General features: G+C 31.6%; 1 protein-coding gene across 2 annotated transcripts; it reads right to left on the bottom strand.

The window, feature by feature from the left end:
• Positions 1-15,850: 15,850 nt before the first annotated feature.
• Positions 15,851-17,801, bottom strand: LOC120358629. 2 transcript variants are annotated; one of them, XM_039453374.1, is made up of 2 exons: positions 16,624-17,801; positions 15,851-16,499 (listed from the first exon to the last, which is right to left on the bottom strand). In XM_039453374.1, exons 1-2 carry the CDS (start codon positions 16,928-16,930, stop codon positions 16,327-16,329), a joined length of 480 nt encoding a protein of 159 aa, XP_039309308.1. In that variant the 5' UTR covers positions 16,931-17,801; the 3' UTR covers positions 15,851-16,326. The 2 variants fall into 2 exon arrangements, with proteins under 2 accessions (XP_039309308.1, XP_039309309.1); XM_039453375.1 differs by having other exon boundaries at positions 16,676-17,215.
• Between the last annotated feature and the right edge of the window lie 3,887 nt (positions 17,802-21,688).

Below are 21,688 nucleotides of genomic sequence, written 5' to 3'. Positions count from 1 at the left end.
TATTATTTTGAAAAAGTAAAATTGTTATTATTTATCAATAAGAAATAATACTTTGTGAGGTATTCTCCTTATTTACAGGTAAAGCGAAAGTTGGTGAACAAATAAAGAAGGAAGTATTTTGTTCGCAATGTGATTGCAAATACGAATGCAGAAATACAACTATTATTAACCCTTAAACACGTAAGTTGGTCTGAAGACCTTATACGAAGTTTCGAACGCTTCCTGTGTGAAGACGGAATGAGATAGGAGGTTCGGACTAAGACGTAAAAAAAGTTTGAAATCTTTTCTTTCGATTGATATAGTTGATCAACTTTTTTGGTCAAGTAGAATTCGAACGGCACGACAGCAAAGTTTTGTTAGGGTCAATGCGACCCATATAGTGTGTCGGTGAAACTTTTTCTGTGAGTATTTTACATAAAAAAACTGGACAAAATACGTTCGAACAAGTCGGTTTGCGGATGTTACTTGCATATACTCTGTCTAAAGTTGGAATATTATAAAATGCTGCAAAAAGGGAGTTTTTCTGGAATATATCATGAAACACATTAATTTTTAATTGTAGACACGATTTAGTTAGAAATATCTTATATTCGCCTTGTTACATAAGTACATTTTTTAATAGAAATGACAATGATATAATTTTTTTGAAAATATGAATCTTTAGCTTTAAAACGCCGTATTGTAAAGTCTTTAAAAGTTCTTTGTTGCAAAGATATGATTTTTTTTTTTAAGTGGATTTTTAGATGTCCAAAAATACCTCATATTCTCCATGTTAATGGAATAATTATACTTTTTAAAAGGAATGATTTTGCCAAATTTTATTTTGAAAATGTGATTCTTTAGCTTTAAAACGTCGTATTTGAAAGTCTTTAAAAGTTTTTTATTGCAAAGATATGATTTTTTGAAGGAAAAGTGGATTTTTGACCAATTTCTTATTTTTGCTTAATGGTTTTTTCGTAATAACTTTACAATAAATTATTTTTCAGCAATGCCGATTGCGTAATCACACTCCTGAGATTCTGAACTTTTATTAAAAAAAAATATTGTAGAAAAATATTGATTGTAATCAAAGTTATAGCTTCTCAAAGTTGAAAGTCTCCCAGACCTGAAAACGTGTTTCCGTATTTTACAGAATCGGTGTGTTTAAGGGTTAAGTTGATCATTATTTTACTGGTAAACCTTATGTCACTCTCATGCAGTCTATAATATGTAAATTCTATTAATTTAAATTTAAATTATGTGCAATATAATGTGCAAATTTATGTTACAGATTGTGGTGATAATAATTGTATGAGTTATTTTATTGTTGGTCATTTATATATTATTCTTAATCTGGATTTTTTATATGTTATTCTAAGTCTGTGTGGATTTATTGATTAATAAGTGGTTACACAAAGCATCCACTTATTGGTTGTCACGAACATAATAATGAAGAAGTAAATGTCGTTATTCTTACTTTTCTTTCTACACTTACATGCGAGCATATAAAAAAATTTAGATATCCCTCTATTTACAACTATATTAATTATTAATTTTTAAACTTGCAAGATATTGAATAAAGATTAAGTAAATTGATTAATAATAGATTATCACGAATCAATCGTTCAATTTAAATATTAATTTTATAATACTAAATATGTTAGGAATGTTGTTTTTTAATCAAGTTGGAGTTAATCTTTGTTTGAGTTAATATATTGATTTTACAATATTTATCATCAAACTAATTTGCAGAGGGATTTTGATAATTAAAATAGTTTTCAAAATTTTAGCACTATTTTTGCATGGTTTTTACACGTTTCCAATCAGCATAAAATATTTTTTTTAATGTTTTTAAAAACATATTTTTATTTATAAAAACGTAAAAAAATGTTAAGTGCTTCTTTTTTCATTACAATAATGTTTTTTTAACATTTAAAGAAAATGTTTATTTAATGTAAAAAAAAAACGATGAAATATGATAGGAGCGTTTACTCTTTTTCAGTTAAAAAGGATTACATTGAAAAAATTAGAAATTTTGGATAGAAAACTATAGGTATACATTTTGAACGGACAGATAGAATACGATAAACATATGATAGGATCGCTTACTCTTTTTTATTCAGAACAAGATTATATTGAAAAAAATAAGAAAGTTTGTATAGAAAACGATAGGTATATTGGACGAGCAGATAGAACTTGATAGAATAATATACAATTTTTCATTCAATTAGTGACTATATTAAAAACAAAAGAAATTTTGGATAGCATTGCATAAAATTTTGTTTAAACATTTATTATAAGATACGCAATCTCATTCGTAAAATTCTCATAAAATATGATATATAATTATTCGTAATAATCTTACAGTTTTTTATTTGTTTCGTATGTGAGATATTTTAGTGACGTTACATTATATTTTTATCGATAATATATTAACTCATCTACGAAAATGAACAATCAGAAACACGATAAAAATGTAAAAGAATATTTTTTACTATAAGCGCTTTTTAATTCTTTAATTTAAGATAGCATTGCATAGAGTCTTGTTGAAATATTATTATAAGATATGAAATCTTATGATTGGTAAAGTTCTCATAAAACATGATTCATAATTATTTGTAACAGTCTCATAGATTTTTATTTGTACGATATGTGAAATATTCTAGCAATATTACATTGAATTTCTACCGTTGAAACATTAAGCCAGTTATCAAAATCAGGAATCAGAAAAGCGATAGAAATGGATAAGAATCTTTTTAAATACAAGAGCTTCTTAATTCTTTAATTTTGGATAGTTTTCCATAGAGTCTTGTTGAAACATTATTATAAGATATGAAATCCTATTATTAATAAAGTTCTCATAAAACATAATGCAAACAAAGTTTTCCCGTAGACAAATTAAAGCACTTACTTGGAAAAGTATTTGGACGGTAATTGTATAAACGTTCGATGGTCTTGTTGTTGCGACAGACGGAACACAAGTGAGGCAGAACCGTTAAAGCCGGAGTCAGTAACGTATCTTCGTATTATCTTTAAGCGAGTAAACAAAAATAGGAATTATGAAGGAGATCTGTGTTATTCTGTAAGTTTAGTCCATTTGTTTATTGATTTTTAAGTATCATTTCGGAAATTAATCTCTTTTCGTAATTTTCTTCGGTGTCAAGAATTTTTATTTCCTTCCAATTGAAGGAATTAATAGTCAAAAAATATTCTATGGTTTGTTATGACTGAGTGTGGTTTCTATGGTTTGTTATGAATGATTTAAAAACGATGGAGCGAAAAATAAAAAAAGGTGAAACTTTTTATTCTGCAGTGGTAAAACATTAAATTTTTTTTCTTAACTACAGTGAGATTACAATTTTATATAATTTATAAGTTAACGCTTTACATTCAGAAATTAAAGGAGCATCTATTCAAAAAGCGGTAAATTCCGTGCTCCGGATTATTTTAGATGATAAAGTGGCAAGTTCTTTTAATTGGAAAGGTTAACGAGGAACAAAACTAAAATTATCAAATTGCAAGTTAATGATTGATAAGTATATTATTTTACAGTTATTTTACAGTTTTTTATTACATCTGAGATGTTTGCCATTTTGTAGCACGGGTAGTGAATCACGAATATATATTTTGTCACAAAGAAAGTTTAATTTTTACAATTGGTTATAGATAATATTTAATCCCTGTTTATTTTATTATTTTTTAGTTATAAATTTTTTCTTACAAAAGCGGTGGTAAGGAATTTCGATCAATAAACGAAACCATATTTGGTAAAAAAGCAGGACATTGGCTGGCCCAAGCCACTTTTCGTATAAAAAAGTAAGTATACATTTAGTATACATTTTAGTTTTATACAAAATTAACAAAAGATTTTTCTACTGTATTGTTGATGTTTTTTTTCCATTATTTCTTTCTTTTTGACTTTAATATTTTCAGAACAGACTTGCCGATATGTAGAGAGACAAAGTTAGATATAGTATTGTAAACAGCAGAATATCTTTCGCAATCAATCCGCAGCACTAGCAGCGTTCATTCTCCCTTTTCATGTCGACCGTTGAAGATATATATATATATATATATATATATATACAGGGTGTCCCAGACCAATGTATAAAGATTATCACGATGAGGTAGAAGGGATCGAGATAAATGAAAAAGTCTAACATTATTTTGCGATATTTGCAATAATTTTTGAGTAATAAAATATTAAGGTCAGCCAAATAAGAGCGCGCAAAGAGACAAGCGGTCGCTCGTCTGAACCGTAGGTCCGCCCATTGCGGCCCGATTATAGGCGACGGTAAGTGGCGCGCGGCGAGGGAAAGGATAGCTTGGCACCGCACCGCGTCGAATCGGGCAGTCTTACGGCTCAGGCGACCAACCTGCTTCTCCGCGCGCTTTTATTCGGCTGACTTTAATATTTTATTACACGAAAATTATTGCAAATATCGCAAACTGTTATTAGACTTTTTGATTTATCTCGATCCCTTCTACCTCATCGTAGTAATCTTTATACATTGGTCTGGGACACCCTGTATATATACCCACATATCACGTAATATTGCAGTGATGTCACAGCAATAACACTTTTTCATTGCAATATTACAAATGAAATATTGCAGAAATATCACGAAATATTACTGTGATATCACAGTAATAACAAAATGTCCGCAAAAACGCATCACAGTAATATTACTGTGATATTTCACGGTAATATTAGTGTAATATTTCATAATATTTCTGTGATTTTTATGTGATATTTAAATGATATTGCAAGGAATTAAATAAATAAATTATTTTATTTTTTTTTATTGTTATTTTTAATATCATTTTCATATTGTTACATGTAATATATATTAGACATAGAAAAAAATAATTATATTTATTAAAACAGAATACAATAATGTAAGCGTAATAAATATTTAACTTACAAAAAAATATCTCTTGTGTTCTTATTCATTTTTGTTAAAAAAGATTTAATTTAAATTATAATTTTAATTTATGTTCAAGATTAAATAACAATACAAAATATTATTTACATGTAAAAATATAAAATTTTATATGAAACAGCGTTCCACACACACGTTGAGAAAAGAATCAGATCGAGTATTCGTCTCCAAATTACAACAAACAACGATTTTCCTTAAAATTTTACTGAAGTGTAAGCTAGTGAGTCGGCCGCGGTGGAGTCTAGATATAACTGTGGGTGCACTCGATTCACGAGAAGGTCTCCAGCGGCGCGGCCACCTAACGGTGGTGCCAGCACTCACTTGTTTGCATGGAGATGCACTTATACATACGGCGGGACCGCATAGCGGCTGTGCACGCGCTCGCTTGTTCTGTCGTATGTTGTAACGATCGGTGACCGAGCCGCAACATTATGTACATACATATAATTAATGAACATTGTAAAATACCTAATTAATGATGGAATATATATAATCATATTTTTTAATAGAATTGAAAAAGAAAAGTGAAGTCTAAAGAAAAATTTGTTGGAAATTTAATATTTTAATTAACTTGAAAAACCTTTTACTGTGGTGTATAATAGTCTAATCAATGTTAATGAATAAACTATTTTACAAAATAATGTACCGAGCAGTAAATATTAAACGACGTAAAAATGTATATTTTTTTCAAAAACTTCTAAATTTACCTTAAAATATTTATTGCCAAGTAAATAATAAATGTGTATTGACAAAACTTTTTGTAAACATTTTCTTTAAAAAAATTCCTTATGATAAAAATTTTTTAAAATTAAAACCGATTTTTGTGTTCCTGTAAAAATTATAAAAGGCAATAAGACAAATACAAAAGTTTTTTTGTAATTTTTTAATAAAATCATTATTGATCGAGTTGTAAAGCGATAATTAAATTGACAGATTACATAGAAGAGCGTACATTAGTTTATATATACAGTTTAAGGGATAAACTAAGCAAACATCTAAACTAATAATAAAATTAATTAATTCTTTTTCTTAACTTTTACTTTTATTCCACGAAAGGACAAAAACATTATTATTATATTTGTAAGTTGATTTTTTCTATAGAATACCGAAATTATCAAGAATATTATGGATACTGAAAATATCGAAATTAATCAAAGAGATAGCGACGTTGCATTAATAAGACATAATAGAAACGTCATTTGACATTATCTTGTTCTTTGAGATTAGATATTGCAACAATATATTGCAATGATAACACTGGTATATTTTAATGTTATTATCACTGTGTAATATCACAGTAATATTTCTGTGATATTTTACAGTAATATGTAATATTTCTGTGATATTGCAATATTTCTGTGATATCACAGAAATATTACGTGCTATGTGGGTATATATATATATATATATATATATATATATATATATATATATATATCTTCATGATAATCTTAAACCTAAATAGCACTTTCTGACACACTATCCACGCATTATTGAAAAAAATTGTATCTCCTTGTTACGTCTGGCGAGAAAATTTTTATTTTTCCGCGCCATCCGTACTAATAATAACCTAATCAGAATCCGGAAACATTCTCCGATCAATTAGATAAATCCCGCATCAATCGATATCGCTCGATTTCAAATCTCATACGGCTTGGCTACCTCGTGCCGCCCCCTCGACGCGCAACACCTGCGAGCGTCCATCGGCGCGAGGCAAACATCATGCGCGCCGACCCCTCGGCTCGCGGCCCCCTTTGATACCAACAAGCTCCGCGCGTTGGAATTCTATTCATCTTTCCAATTTAATACGAAATATTAAGAACGGCAAATTTATAATTATCTAAACGTGATCCACTCATGGACGCTTCCCATTGCTGCGCCATGCAACACCGATCGAAACAACTCTAAAATCACGGCCAATAAAAATGCCAAATAATTTTGAATCAATCAATCTCCTACGAACGATAATTAAACCTTAACTTTTTATACATAAAACTATTGCATGTGCTTGGCGCTATCACCTCGCACATTCTCAATATAAATTCTATTAAATTCTATTAATTTCCTGGGCACTGGATTTCGCGTCGGGGCTTGGTATGCGGTGCCCCCGAGAGTCGCGATCCCCGGAGAAGTCTACAAGCGCTCGCGCGATATAGGCGCAAGCCGCGCGGTCGCGGAACGGGGCGGGCTTCTAAGGGCCACACGTTACGAAAAACTATCGCTCCGAATTTTCCGTGAACCTGAGGAATCGTCCCGCGACACCTCTTGCCCATATCCTTGCCTATATAAGGAGCGAAATCGGAGCTCGAAATTCAGATCAGTCTTGTTGGTCGAGTGAGATTCGCTGCCATCGGCGACCACCAACGTTCAGACCTCCAGGTACGATCTCAGCGACGGGAGGGTTTTACTCCTGACGAAGACGTTGGTCTTCGGGGTGGCCCCGGTCGGATCGCCTCTTTTCCTCTCCTTCCTTTCCACCAGAGATCCTGAGGGTTGAACCTCACCTAGCACTAGCTAGAGTGTGGCCTCACTCGTTTCTCTGCCTCCCTCCCTTTCTTCCGAGCGTTGGAGAAGACTCGCGAAAGCGACTCTCCAACGTCTCCTCTCTCTCTCTCTCTCTCTCTCTCTCTCTCTCTCTCTCTCTCTCTCTCTCTCTCTCTCTCTCTCTCTCTCTCTCTCTCTCTCTCTCTCTCTCTCTCTCTCTCTCCTCTCCCTCTCCCTCTCCCTCTCCCTCTCCCTCCCTCCCTCTCCCTCTCCCCTCCCTCTCCCTCTCCCTCTCCCACCCCTCTCTCTCTCCCTCTCCCTCTCTCTCTCTCTCTCTCTCTTTCTCTCTCTCTCTCTCCTACGGCGTCGAAGAAGACTCGCTAACGCGACTTTTCGACACCGTCCTTCTTCCCTTCCCAACCCGTCGAGGAAGATTCGCTAGAGCGACTCCTCGACACTTTCCCCTCTTTTCCCGTATAATTCCCACCTTTAAGGGAGGCGTTCTAACGGGTGACCACTCCGACCCAGCGGATTCGTCACTCGTAACAAATACACGATCACTAATTTATTTTTCTAAATTTCGTAGATCTTTTATACTGAGCTTTCTCTCTCTCTCTCTCTCTCTCTCGCGTTAAAGTTGTCCATTCGGAAGATCGGTAAGTTACTTGCTCATATACGCATTCACGTGGCAATCCTTCTCCCATATTAACTTTACCATGCCTCGTTTGAAGCACATATGGGCAAACGTAGGGCACACCGCGCGTACGCCGGCGGCAGAAAGCGCTTCTTTCGCAAGATGACGTTTTACCCGCAGCCCCCATATGTAACCATCTACTATTCCGTAATCACGAAAATACATATACATATTCAGTTTAATCATTACACGCTCTGTCATTCATTTAATCCCACGCCAAGCTCAAGCACGCACGCTACAACTCCAGTAGCGTTAATAAAACGCTACTACATTTTTTAAACCTACTCATAAGTCACCTAATAACATATTTTCCTATAATACATCCTACTTCCCATACAAGGAATTTGTCGCGTATCCGGCCGTGTTATCACACGATTCGGAGCCGCGACTGGTGACAGCTGCTTTAAAACCAAAAGTAACCAGCAAAAAAGATCTACGTCCCGGGATCGCAACCCTCGCGAATCCGCGGACGTAACTCTCCTCATCACTTATCATCTATGAGATTTGAAACGAAACATAAAGATTTAAAATTAAATGCCCACAGTTGCAGAAGTCGCGTGAATTTGCCTTTTACACTTTCTAATCGAACTCAGCTTTAATCTACGTATTGATATTTGAATAAAAAAGGATTTTCTGATAACATACAGTGGGGTTATATAAAAAATTTTAGAATTGAATCAAACATCCAAAAATACAAAAAGATTTTCTATTAACTACATATTACAAAGAAAATGGTATTTGTTATAAACCTTCTTCTGTGATTAGAATTACAGATAATATTTTATCACAATTCAGTAAAATAAAATACTTGCCACTTGCCAACTTTCTTCTTCCTCCCCCCTGTTTCTACATCTTTCCCAAACATGTTCCCATGTTTTCCCCTCTCCTTCACATAATCTACATTTCTTTTCCTCCTCTTTTTCCCAATATCTTCCTTCTCTCATCTCGTTTCCTAGTCTAAACCTCGCTATTCTCCTCCATCTACTCTTTCCGGGATAAGAAATCTGTCGTGTTTGAAACTTCTTCACTCTCATTTACAATGCATAATTTTATTTACTATTGTTGTGAATAATTTTATTAATATTCTTGTGTAAAACATCAGATCCACAGAGATATAAAAAAATTTATTTATTGTTTTACATAAATCACAGATACGAGATAACATACTTTTTTGTTTTCTTCTTGAATCTTCTCATACACACCATTTTTACAAGTTGATATTATAAAGTAATTTTATATTATAATTTTAATTATAGTTTTAATTGTTTTAAATTTTCAAAAGTGACTTTCAAGTTAAATTTTAATTTTAATTAAAATTGATTATTTGTTATTATATAATGTAATAAATAATGCTAGAAAAAAGTGAATTCCACTGAGTAAATGCAAAAGACAGATTTACTAACAATAAACCATACAGAATACTGCTAATCAAATGTTAGAAGTTTCTAACACAAGTAGAGAAATGTAGAGCTATTTGCGGAACTGTAATGGAAAATTTGATAAGAATCTACCGAACTAGTACACTTACATTCCAGAAATCAGTTTGCAAGAGAGTATTCGACGGGTCAATTATTTAACTGGCAACACTGCTTTAAATAATCGATCCTTATGTTATCTATTATAATATAAAATAGTGGTAAAATCACATGGCCATAAATTTTAACAAATGATTTTGCTTGCTTATTCTGATTCTGACTAATAAGATTAAGGACTTCGGCTGTAATATAGAAAACTCACTATTCAAAGATAAAATTAGTGAGCAAAACATTTTAAGTATGTATCACCAATATAGTCCCTGAAAAGTAAATTGAAAACTATAATGTATTAAAACATAATGCCAGAGATATCAATATTTTAATATATGTATCTGCTTTAAGTATTTAAGATGATTTATGCATATTTCTTTTTTATTTTTTTTTAATTTTATTTATATCTGTAAATAAATACGTAAATTTTGTTTATAGAACTCTCCGATGTCGATCGGCGGACAGCGCTTGAATAGAAGACGCACAATGTATCTGCCATCAGCACCGCGCGAATGCGTGGCTACGAAATGCTCCTCGCACTACTGCTCTTCAGGGCTGAAAAGAGCCTGTCAAGGAGTATCTTCGATTTCCCAAAATCGTCTAAGCTCCTGATCTAAGGCTTCCAAATTCAAAGGCCTGACAAAGTAGGCAAGATGGACCCGAGGCAGTGGCATTAGCGCTGATCACCTTTGACGCGCGCGAGAATTTTGGAACATTGGCCGAAAAAATGCCCTCCAAATCACGAATACGTGTTTCGAGAAATCAGTCGAGAGCCTCATACTATGGAATACTCGAGTCTTCACCGGTTTTCAACTTTCACGCTTTCCGAGTAGCGGGATCAACTTTTTACGTGACGCTATAAGACAAGATATCGCTTAACATTTGCTCGAACGTTCAATTTAAATTTTTTAATGAAGCGATAGCGCGATTCGCTTTGTCGCGAAGTGCGTTAAGTTTAGAGCGGATTTGTGTCGGCAGAGAATACAGCGCGGAAATATGCACGTCGATGAGCCGTCACTTATTACCAAATCGCGAAACTAAAGTTCTTCAGGAAATGTCAAAGTTGTCCGCGGTAATTGGAATCAATGTTATAGGCCGGTATTCATAGTCGATTCTTATATTTAAGATCGTCTTAAGTATCACCTTAAGATGCCATCAACCAATCAGAGAGCCGTATTAGCATCTTAAGACGTTGCTTAAGACAATCTTGAAATAAGACTCGACTATGAATACCGGCCATAGTGCATGACCGGTAATACTTGGGGTGTTTACGATAACTAATCGGATCTCGGATTGGATTGAACAATAGTACTCAACGTAAGTATAGAAAATTTCCTTAGGCTAATCGGATTAACGATCTCTGTCTCAAATGTGATCCGATTGATGACGAAAGCGTGGAGACGCAGAAGCATGCTTGAAATGTAAGTCTCTTTATTTTTTTAAATAATAAAACAAAAAATCAAAAATGAAATTAAAAAGAATGATTTGAATTTAGGTTTATTGTAATATTTTTTGTCTAAACACTGGATTTCGTTTAAATTTCTGTTTGTAAAAATTAATTAATCTATTCTAAAGTTTGTGGTTATATCGGAAACAAATCAAAATTAATAAAACAATTATTAATTGTTAGGTACATATTAAAGCATATAAAATTTCAAGCATATCATCTAGAATTCCTGTTTAGTAAAAACTTAGTAAAAATAACTTTGAAATCATTCAACTACATTACACATTAATCACATTACACATTACAAAATAATATTAAATTGTATATTAAAAATCAATAATCTCTTTGAAAATGTTTTTTTTATTCTTTTCCAAATCGTAAATAAACTTCAACTCCAAGAACAAATAAAAATTACTGGAAAATGAATTTACATGAAAAGGGCATTATTGAACAACATCAATTTGTGCTAACTTAAAATTTGTAAAATCTGTTATTTTTTGTTAGTTGTTCATTAGAGAGTAATAATATAAGAACGGAATATACATAAATAAAATTCAAATAATTGTATGCATACATGACTTTTATTGTAATAAAATGTACATATCTGTCATCCATAGCAAAAATAAAAACTTTTTCGTGATAAAATCACACAAACAATACAAGCACGAAGATCTAGCTACGACTGTTGAAGGCATTTTTGTTCAATTTGTATTGATATACAGTAACGATCAAAATATCTCTCTATTACTTAAAAAACATTTTGTAAATTTTAACATAATCTTTGGATTTTAACGTGACATGAATCGTAATATGCAACAAATTATACTACTTTATAATAATAAGGTTTCGATCAGCAAAAACTAGAAAAAAAAAAATTTCTTATATGACAACTCAGGCAGCACAGAGAATTCAAAAAGAATTTTTAAAGAATTAAAGTCTATGTCATCAATTCTGAGTTTATTATAAGTTTAGCATATTACGATTCGTGTTAAAAGCCAAAGATTATGTTAAAACTTACATAAAATTTTTATTTTTGTTATGAATGACTGATATGTACCTTTGATTACAATAAAAGTCATATATGCGTACAATTATTTGAATTTTATTTATATATATTCCGTTTTTATATTATTACTCTCTAATAAACAACTAACAAAAAAAGCAGATTTTACATTTTTAAGTTAGCACAAATTGATATTGTTCAATAATGCCTTCTTCATATAAATACATTTTTCAGTAATTTTTATTTATTCATGGAATTGGGAGGGTCCCAGATGCGCACAGACCCGATCGGACACCACCAATCACGTAATCTAATCTAACCCAACCAACGGAAATACTCTAGGCATCGGCCGCTATAATTGGTGGTGTCCAATTGAGCTTGTGCGCATCTGGGACCCTCCCCATTTATAGACCCGTGTGAAGTTAGCACCCCAAAGTAAAAAAAATAATATTTTTTTTTTTAGAGTGTCGGCTTCTTTGTTAATAGTTCTATAGTGCTTGATAATTTTTAGAAATAGTTCTAGCGATTTAACCCCCCAAAAAACGAGTTTTAAAAATAAGGTGCCAACTTCACGTTGGCACCCTATTTTTAAAAAAATTATATTCTTTTTAGAGTTCCCAGTAGTTTTTGAATAGTTCTATAGTTCCCTATACTTTTTTTCAATAGTTCCGTTTTATTTTCAAAATTATGAAACTTTGAAAATTCATAACTTGGCTTCTACAAAGTACGTAAAACTTTTGTAATTTTCACTTTACAGAAAAAAATTATTTAACTTCTTTGAGCAATCAGGGAGTGCTATTCAGCACACTCAAGAAAAAAACCAAAACTCCAAATTTTTAATTTTTTGGTACTTCGACATTTTTCGTGGCAGACCCTACTGGGTACGTAAAACTTTTGTAATTTTTACTTGACAGAAAAAAGTTATTTAACTTTTTAAGAACACTTAAGGAGTACTATTTAGCACACTAAAGAAAAAAACTAGAACTCCAAATTTTTAATTTTTTGGTACTTTGAAATTTTTCGTGGCGAACTTTTTAAGAGCACTTAGGAAGTACTTTAATTGAAGAAGTAATAACGTTAATGTAAATGTGATAACTTAACACTATACGTGAAGTTGGCACCCCATTTTTAAAACTTGTTTTTTGGGGGTTTAATCGCTAGAACTATTTTTAAAAATTATCAAGCACTGTAGAAGAGCACTATTAGAAAAGAAACCGGCACTCTAAAAAAAAATATTATTTTTTTTACTTCTTGTGCTAACTTCACACTGATCATTTATAGTACGAAAAAATCACACAAGTTTATTGTAATATTTACACGTTATTGTAATATTTGTGTGTGGTTATTGTAGTATTTTTTTGTAGTTATTGCAATATAAGATTACAATTTCCAGCCCATGCGTCTTTCGTAAGAGTAAACAGGAATTCCATCCCTGCTGAAAATTCCAGACATGTCCAGATATAAAATTATATACGGTCGTATTAGGACTTACCTGGACAAATCAAATCTTTACTGGTACAAAATCTATCCGAGTAAAAATTAAATCTGATTATGCACGCAATTCCAAGTTCCAAGTAATATTTAGTTGACATTCCATATATAAATATTATCTGTTTATACCCATAATTCCAAGTATATTTGAACATGTAGGAAATTTACGACATAAAGTTTACTAGTTTTTACGTAGAAAACCGGTGATCTGGTTTATGTAAGGATTTCTGTATTTAAATAGTATAAGAATTTAGTATTAGTTTTCTGATGAAAGATTGGTCTGTAATTGCATGTATATTCGTATTCAATTGAAAATAAACAACATATGGAATTCCAAAGAGCGTTATACGTATACGCTTTTATGCGCAAATCCAGTGCCGATAGAGATTGGATGCAATATGCAATTTCGTAGAATACTTCTACGCGGTTGTATTTGGAAATGCAAGGCTTGATCACTGGTAGGTAATCCAGTATATCTTTTCAAAATTATGCGAAAGTGGTTGATATTGGAAATTCACTTATGTTAAAAACGGTTTTGAAACGGATTTCCATACTGGGTTATATTTAGAAATCTAAAATTTGTTTGCTGCTGGACGGCAACTAAACATCCAATTTTATTTTTCGAAATTATATGAACATAGAGAAAGTCAGAAATCCGTGACTTGTGTATTGAAAAGCTTTAATGTGTAAAAGCTACACGGTTATATTGGAATATCCAAGACTTTCTCTTATTCAATATTAAGTGGAAACTGTCAATCCAAACTTTCAATCCATTTTACTGTTTAAAATTCAGGGCTGGTAAAATTTTGCCCAACTCAGTTAAACCCACCCAGATAAAATCGGTTTTAACCAAGTAAAAAACCCATGATAAAACCCACAGACGTTTTATTTTACTATACAACTTTAAAGCCTAGGAAAACATAAATAAAATTAATATCTAGATTGTAAATCACAAAAAGAACAAAAGTTGCGCTTTATTATTTATATTTATAATATTTCTAAATTATAATGTTACTTAATACGTATAATATATTAATATATAAAATAATATATAAAATAAAAATATAAATATAAATAATACATAAAATAAAATTGTATAAGAAAAGTTATATCATAAAATTATATAATAAAATAATATCTAGATTGTAAATCACAAAGAACAAAAATTGCACTTTATTATTTATATTTATTATACATGTATTTTTAAATTATAATGTTAGTTAATACATATAATATATTAATATATAAAATAAAACATAAAATAAAATAATACACAAAATAAAAATATAAATATAAATAATACATAAAATAAAACTATATAATAAAAATTATATAATATAATTATATAATAAAATAATTTTTACTTTGTTAAATGAATTAAATATGATTCAAAATAATTTAATTAAAACTTGAAGTAGATATTAAATTATTAAAGATTAAAAATATTTATTTATTTTGATATCTGTAAATCTTAACAAGTTTGTCATCTTTTTGTGGAGCCAATGAATTTTTCAACTTGCTCCAGACATGACCAAATGTAGAAAAAATTCTTTCTATAGCTGCCGATGAAGCTGGACAACTGAAGAGATTTGCCATAAGAATGCAAAATTCTTTTTTAGGGCCATTACTAATATCCATTTTGTCGCATTTATTAGCTAAAATAATCCACCATTTATGTGATGACATTGTTGAAATTACTTGATCAGAAAACATGTTGGATGGGTATTTATCAATATCTTTAATTTTGAAACTTAATATGTCATCAACATACTCTGGATAATTCTTTAGAATTAACTCTTCAGCTTCCTTTTCTTCATTGCTGCTCAGATCTTTCCCAAAGTATTTAGGATGCATATAATTAGCTAAGAAATGATAGGGAGTAGCTGCCTGATTATATCTTATTTTTATTTTGTTTGAATATTGCTGTAATTGTTTATCGTTTAATAAATTTTTCCAAATTATAAATGCCTCGGAAAAATTTATTTGATCACTTTGCAATTTATTCAAAGCATTTCCTATTATTTTTAACTGTTTTTGCAAGTCTAGTGAATTGGAATATATGTTAATATTAGAAATTTTATTTTTAATTTGTTTGTAATCAGCATTGCTTTCAAATAAAGACTCATTTTCTATAACTATATCTCGATATATGTGATAATTATTTATAAAAGTATCAACAATCAATTTGTGAGTTCCACCTAGTATCATTTGGCAGTTGGAGCATTTTAGAATTTATTTTTTTTTTTAAAGTCTATGAGTCAGATGATTACGAAAAAATTTTTGAATATCTACGATATGTTTTAATACTGTTTTTGGTGTAAGTTCTTTTTCTAATAAATTTAGATAATGGGCAGAGCACCCATAAGTTATAATATTTGGATATATTTCATGTAAAGATTTTCTTATTTTAACCATTTTATGTTCATTATCAGTACAAATAGCAAATACTTTTTTACCCAATTTCTCTTCACATGTTTTTATTGAATCGACATCAACTTCCAAACAATACTCTGCGGCCTTTTTTTCCGTTTTACAATCAATGGTATTTAATAAATAAGAATGTTTGCCTGTGTGAATTGAAGTGGCAATTATTGGATCATTTTTCACGCTCGACCATCCATCCTGCAGAATTGTAATGGGCCTACTTTCCTGCATCAATTCAGATGTCATCATAAGGTCAATTTTTTTGGACACGATGTCTAGTAAAGGTCCTGATAATTCCTTTCTATTAGGCGGATTATATCCTGGACGAAGAAGATTCAAAAATCGCAAAAAGATGGATGTTCTACTTTTTCGAATGCCAGATTTGAAACATAAAAAAACTCAGCTAAAGCTTCATCAAATTGATTCTTTTGTTGTTTTGTAGTTGGAATTATGAAATCATTCAATGTCCCTTTTCGTTTTAGTTTTTTAGGAAGACTGTCATCGGATCCTAAGAAATTTTAAAAACACGTAATGTATAATAACAAAAAATATATATAATATATATATTATATATATTTTTATTAAATATATATTTTTATTAAATATATATATTTAATATAACATTTACTTACTATTTTTAACTGTATTGAAAGAGCTAATTTCTAATGGTTTTATTTCATTTACTTTTGTTGATGTTGCTACAGATGTTGAATGACTTGAGTTTGAGTCAGTGTCTGAATTGGAATCATTTTTGTTAAACTTAGTGCATTTCTTTAAATGTGTTCTGATTCTTTCAATTTTTGGACTAAGAACACAATCACAATATTTACATTTAGTTATTGTTTTCTCGTTATTTTTTTCAATTAATACATGCATCCATTCTAAAGACATTTTCCTTCCACCTTTTTGTTTCTCACTAAATCCACTATAACTTGACATCTTGATGATTAATTTTCTGCTATAATAAGAAGTTATATATAAAGTTTTAATTTCTATAAGTATTAAGATTATCTTAATACGAGTACTTGCATATACAGCACATAAGTCGAGTCGTGTAACGTTTATAGGTTATGTCAATGCGACCTTGTGTCTTGTGTGGCATTCGTAAACTAACGCCACACAAGGTCGCGTTGATATAACGCCATTGTGCTGCCATCTAAATTAAAAAACTAACAATATTTAATATATTAGATGTAGTAAAAAGAAATCCATTATTTTTCCAATAGATGGATTTAGTAATCTGTATCTCGCGTTGTATAAGTGCGACCGAGTTACACTGACGGCGTTAAAAAGATAAGATTTCCTACTAAAAAAACGAGGAGATCGAGTGATATGAGTGCGTACCTGGCGATTGCAGGATTGAGTATTTGAAATTGTCTGAAAGAAGCAAGATCTACAATCCGTAATTGTTCCAGCTAGCCGGAAACTGTCTCCGGACTAATATCTTCAAATTACTTTATCCGTCTGATCGCAGACGGGCTGGTACAAATAAACAACTTACCCGATAACCTAAAACTGTACGATTCTCACCACGTGTCGAGTGATCCCCCTCGGTGATTACGGGGGAGGATCGGACAGATCAAGGACAATGGAGCCTCTCTTAACTCCCTCCGAGGTGGAAGAAATGGAATGGTCCCAAGTGATCAACAATAAAAGAAAAAGTTCATCTCTTGAACAAGTTATATGCATGAAAAGCACACCGATCGATATTGTTACAGAGAAAAAAGAACAGTCTAATTCAAGAAATTATAAGATACAGCCAAATAATATACTTAGTTTTTTCCAAGACGATAACAGAGGTCCCTTCACAGTATGGGTTCGACCTGCGCTCATCGAAAAAGATAACAAACAAAGACAAGTCAAGAGTCTCAGCCCGTTCAAAGTAGGATAGCTAGTATGTAAGAAATACAATAACATTATTAATATAAACAATAAATCAAAATCCACAGTTGAAATTAACTTCAGATATTCTGAAGAAGCTAACTTGCTGGTTATTGATTCTCTCTTGGAAAGCAACAACTTAAAAGCTTTCATTCCAAGTTTTAGATTGATACGAAGAGGCCTAGTTAAAGGCATAGACGAAGACATACCAGAAGAAGAGATAAAGGAATTTTTGGAATCAGAAGTTAAAGTTCTAAACATAAGAAGACTAAATAAGAGAAATAGGGATCCAAATAGACAAGAAGAAGACCCTAAATGGCTGCCTAGTAAATCAGTTGTAATTACCTTCTCTGGTCAAAACCTTCCAAGAGAAGTTTTCCTTCATAAAATAAAAATAGAAGTTGAACCCTACTTAATGTTACCGATCGTCTGCTACAATTGTTTTGGCATTGGTCACCCTAGTAAAGTGTGCAGAAGAGAGACCAAATGTAACATGTGCGGCGAGGATAAACATAACGAGAACTGTAATACTCCCACTCCAAGGTGCGCAAACTGCAAGGGCGACCACAAATCTACTGATAGAAAATGTATAATCTATTGCAAGGAATTTGAAATTAAAAGACTTATGGCTTATGAAAATATCGCCATGAGTGATGCGAGAAAACTGGTATATAAAGTTAAAAGTAAACTTAGACCTAGTATCTAAGAATTTCTTGTACTGCGATCAAATTCACACACCTTATTCGGCGAAGCAGCGAGGAAGCAAAAGAATCACAGCCACTCTTATATACAGAAAGAATCCAGCCAACATACAAACAAGATAATCAATCCCAATCAATTTTACAACTTCCATAAGGATAACTGCGAAGACTTCATCGACTCCAGAGAGTTATCCAAATTTCCTAATGGAATAGCTCTTCTTAAAGCGAACAAATCTCCAATGGTTGACAAGGTCAATGCTGCGAAATCTTCAACCCCAGAAAAGCACGAGAAATTCAGCGAAAAGGAAAATATGAAGCCGTCCACCCAAAAGCCAATTCTCAAGAATGTTTCAATAAATCCAACATCCCACCTGACAGAGAAGAAAGAAAAAACCTATCCAAACAGTTCATCGGACCTATCATCACCAAAGACAATTAGAACATATCCTAAAATAAGTAAAGAGTCAAGTAAAATTTTAGTTAACAGTACAAACAAAAATGACAAATAGTATAAATTTGAGAATTCTACAATGGAACTGTAAAGGTTTAAGAGGTAAGACATTCGAACTAGAAAGATTTGCAATTGAATGGGATATTATTATGCTAGTCGAAACTTTCTTAAAACCTAAACAAAAAGATTTTCATATTAACGGCTTTGAAACTGTCCGCTTCGATCGACTAGACAATAGTCGAGGAGGCATCGCTTTTTTAGTTAAAAAAGACATCATTTTTGATACTATCCACTTAGATTTTAACCCGATCTCTCTAGAGACGGGCTCTATATCGGTGTATACTAATAGAGGTAACATTTCTTTAATTGCATGTTATAGATCACCGATAAATAACAATAACCTCACTCCCAATGAGTGGCAAAACTTGCTAGAGGCGGTCAAAAAGAAAAACGATAAATTTATTAACGGTGGTAATTTTAACTCTCACCATACCTCGTGGGGTAGTGACCATAATTGCAGAAATGGCAACACCATTTACAACTACACTGATCCAGATCACTATATTATATTAAATGATGGAAAATATACACATGTATCAGGCGACTTGACAAAATCTTGTATTGATCTTTCTATAGACTCTCCCGCGTTGGCTATTGATTGTGAATGGAAAGTTGAATCGGACAATTGGAGGAGTGATCACTTTCCGATTACAATTAACGTTGATGTAATTACCGAATACATTCCTAAGTCTCAATATAAATATAAAGTTAACAAGTTAAATTGGTCTATGTTCTATAAATTCTGGGAACAAAATAAAAATGATTTTAATTCAATTAACTATCTTAACTTATCTGTCTGTGAAAGATATTCAATATTCTTATACAAAATAATTGAAGCAGTTGGATTATCTTTGCCAGAGAATAAAAGTTATAATAATACAAATCTTACCGATAATAATAGTAAAAATAAAAAAAGGAAAAAGAGTATCCCAGCTATTTGGTGGAATGATAATTGTGCTAGAGCAGTCGAGAACAGAAAGGCCACATGGCTCTCTATTTAACATAATTTTTCTAGAGAAGAATTCTTTGAATACAAAAAAATTGAAGCTCAAACAAAGGTAATATTAAAAAACGAAAAAAAGAAATCCTTTCGCGATTTCTGTGAGACTCTTAATAAAAATAGTAAATGTAGTTAAGTTTTCAACAAAATGAAACGTTTCAACAACAAATTTTCGAAACCCAGCTCCTATGAAGGAAACAAAGAAATTTTAGATGCAATGATAGATTGTATCAATGAATTATGTGCCCCGGGAACTCAATGTAACTTTCCAAATTCGACAGAAATCCCTCAACCAGACAATCACTTCTTAACCACGCCTTTCGACTATTGTGAACTCTCCACTGCTTTAGAAAATATTAATAAAAAATCCGCCCCGGGATACGATAAGATTAACTATCAAATCATCGAAAAACTCCCAGAATTTCTTAAAAGAACATTATTAGACATATTCGATGATGTTTTACATACGGGATTATTTCCAGAAGAATGAAGAAACTACCTGTGCTTTCTCATTCCTAAAGCTAATAGCAAAAAGGTCAGATCAATTAGCATGTCCTCTTGTTTTCTCAAACTTTTAGAAAAAATGATCAATGAAAGACTGGTTTGGTGGCTTGAACACAATCAAATAATAAATAACTCACAAAACGGTTTTCGAATGAATAGATCATGTATTGATAGTCTCGCTATTCTCATTTCGGAAACAGAAAAACAATTCTACAAAAAAGAACAATTAGCCGCAGTATTTTTGGATATTAAAGGGGCCTATGATAATGTTGCCCCAGCAATATTTGATATTCCAAATAAGATATTCCCCCAGCAGATATGAATATTCCAAATAAATTAATACTCTTTATCTATCATTTAATCTCGTATAGACAGATCCACTTCATTAATTACCCGGGCATATCTCGCCCCACTTTTAAAGGATTACCTCAAGGTAGCGTACTAAGCCCCACTCTTTTTAACATCTATATTAACAAAATCGATAATATAATTAGTCCTGAAATAAAAATTTTTAAATTTGCAGACGATATAGCATTGTACACTAACAACCCACAAATAGAGATTAGCTTAAATAACTTGGAACAACAAATCAAATGCTTGTCTGATTTGCTGACCTCCAGAAATTTAATTCTAGCTCCCGAAAAATGTAATTTAATAATTTTCAATCGGGGAAAAGAAAAAGCTAATAACTTAAGTATAAAAATTGCGGATGTTATAATCAAGCCATCTTCTCATATTAAATTCCTGGGAATGATTTTGGACAAACGTCTCAATTGGAATCAACACGTTGCACATATCTCAAAAAAATGTGATATTCCCATTAAAATTCTTAGTTGTATAAGAGGCATATGGTGGGGAGCCGATCCTTCCACAATGCTTGTTTTGTATAAATCTTTAATAAGATCTAGATTAGAATACGGTGGCTTCCTTATGTCTCCCTGTAGACCAGACTTGTTTTACAAACTCGAAAAAATCCAATTAAAATGTCTGCGATTAGCTATGGGCTATAGAAAATCTACGCCCGTAAACATAATTATTAGTGAGTCAAAACTTATGTCACTAGATTACAGATTTGATCTTTTAAGCCACAAATTCCTTCT

This window comes from Solenopsis invicta, chromosome 9 (assembly GCF_016802725.1).
Source record: "Solenopsis invicta isolate M01_SB chromosome 9, UNIL_Sinv_3.0, whole genome shotgun sequence".
NCBI lineage: Eukaryota > Metazoa > Arthropoda > Insecta > Hymenoptera > Formicidae > Solenopsis > Solenopsis invicta.
Note: the sequence above shows the minus strand (reverse complement) of the source record. Positions and strands in the feature narration are given on the sequence as shown.

What these genes read in the sequence shown, in the direction of transcription:
- LOC120358629 (XM_039453374.1), bottom strand. Translation starts at nt 16,930, where the DNA reads ATGTCAAGTTATAGTGGATTTAGTGAGAAACAAAAAGGTGGAAGGAAA. An exon ending in TTTCAATACAGTTAAAAATA is followed by an intron (nt 16,500 to 16,623) that starts GTAAGTAAATGT and finishes AAAATTTCTTAG; the next exon opens with GATCCGATGACAGTCTTCCT.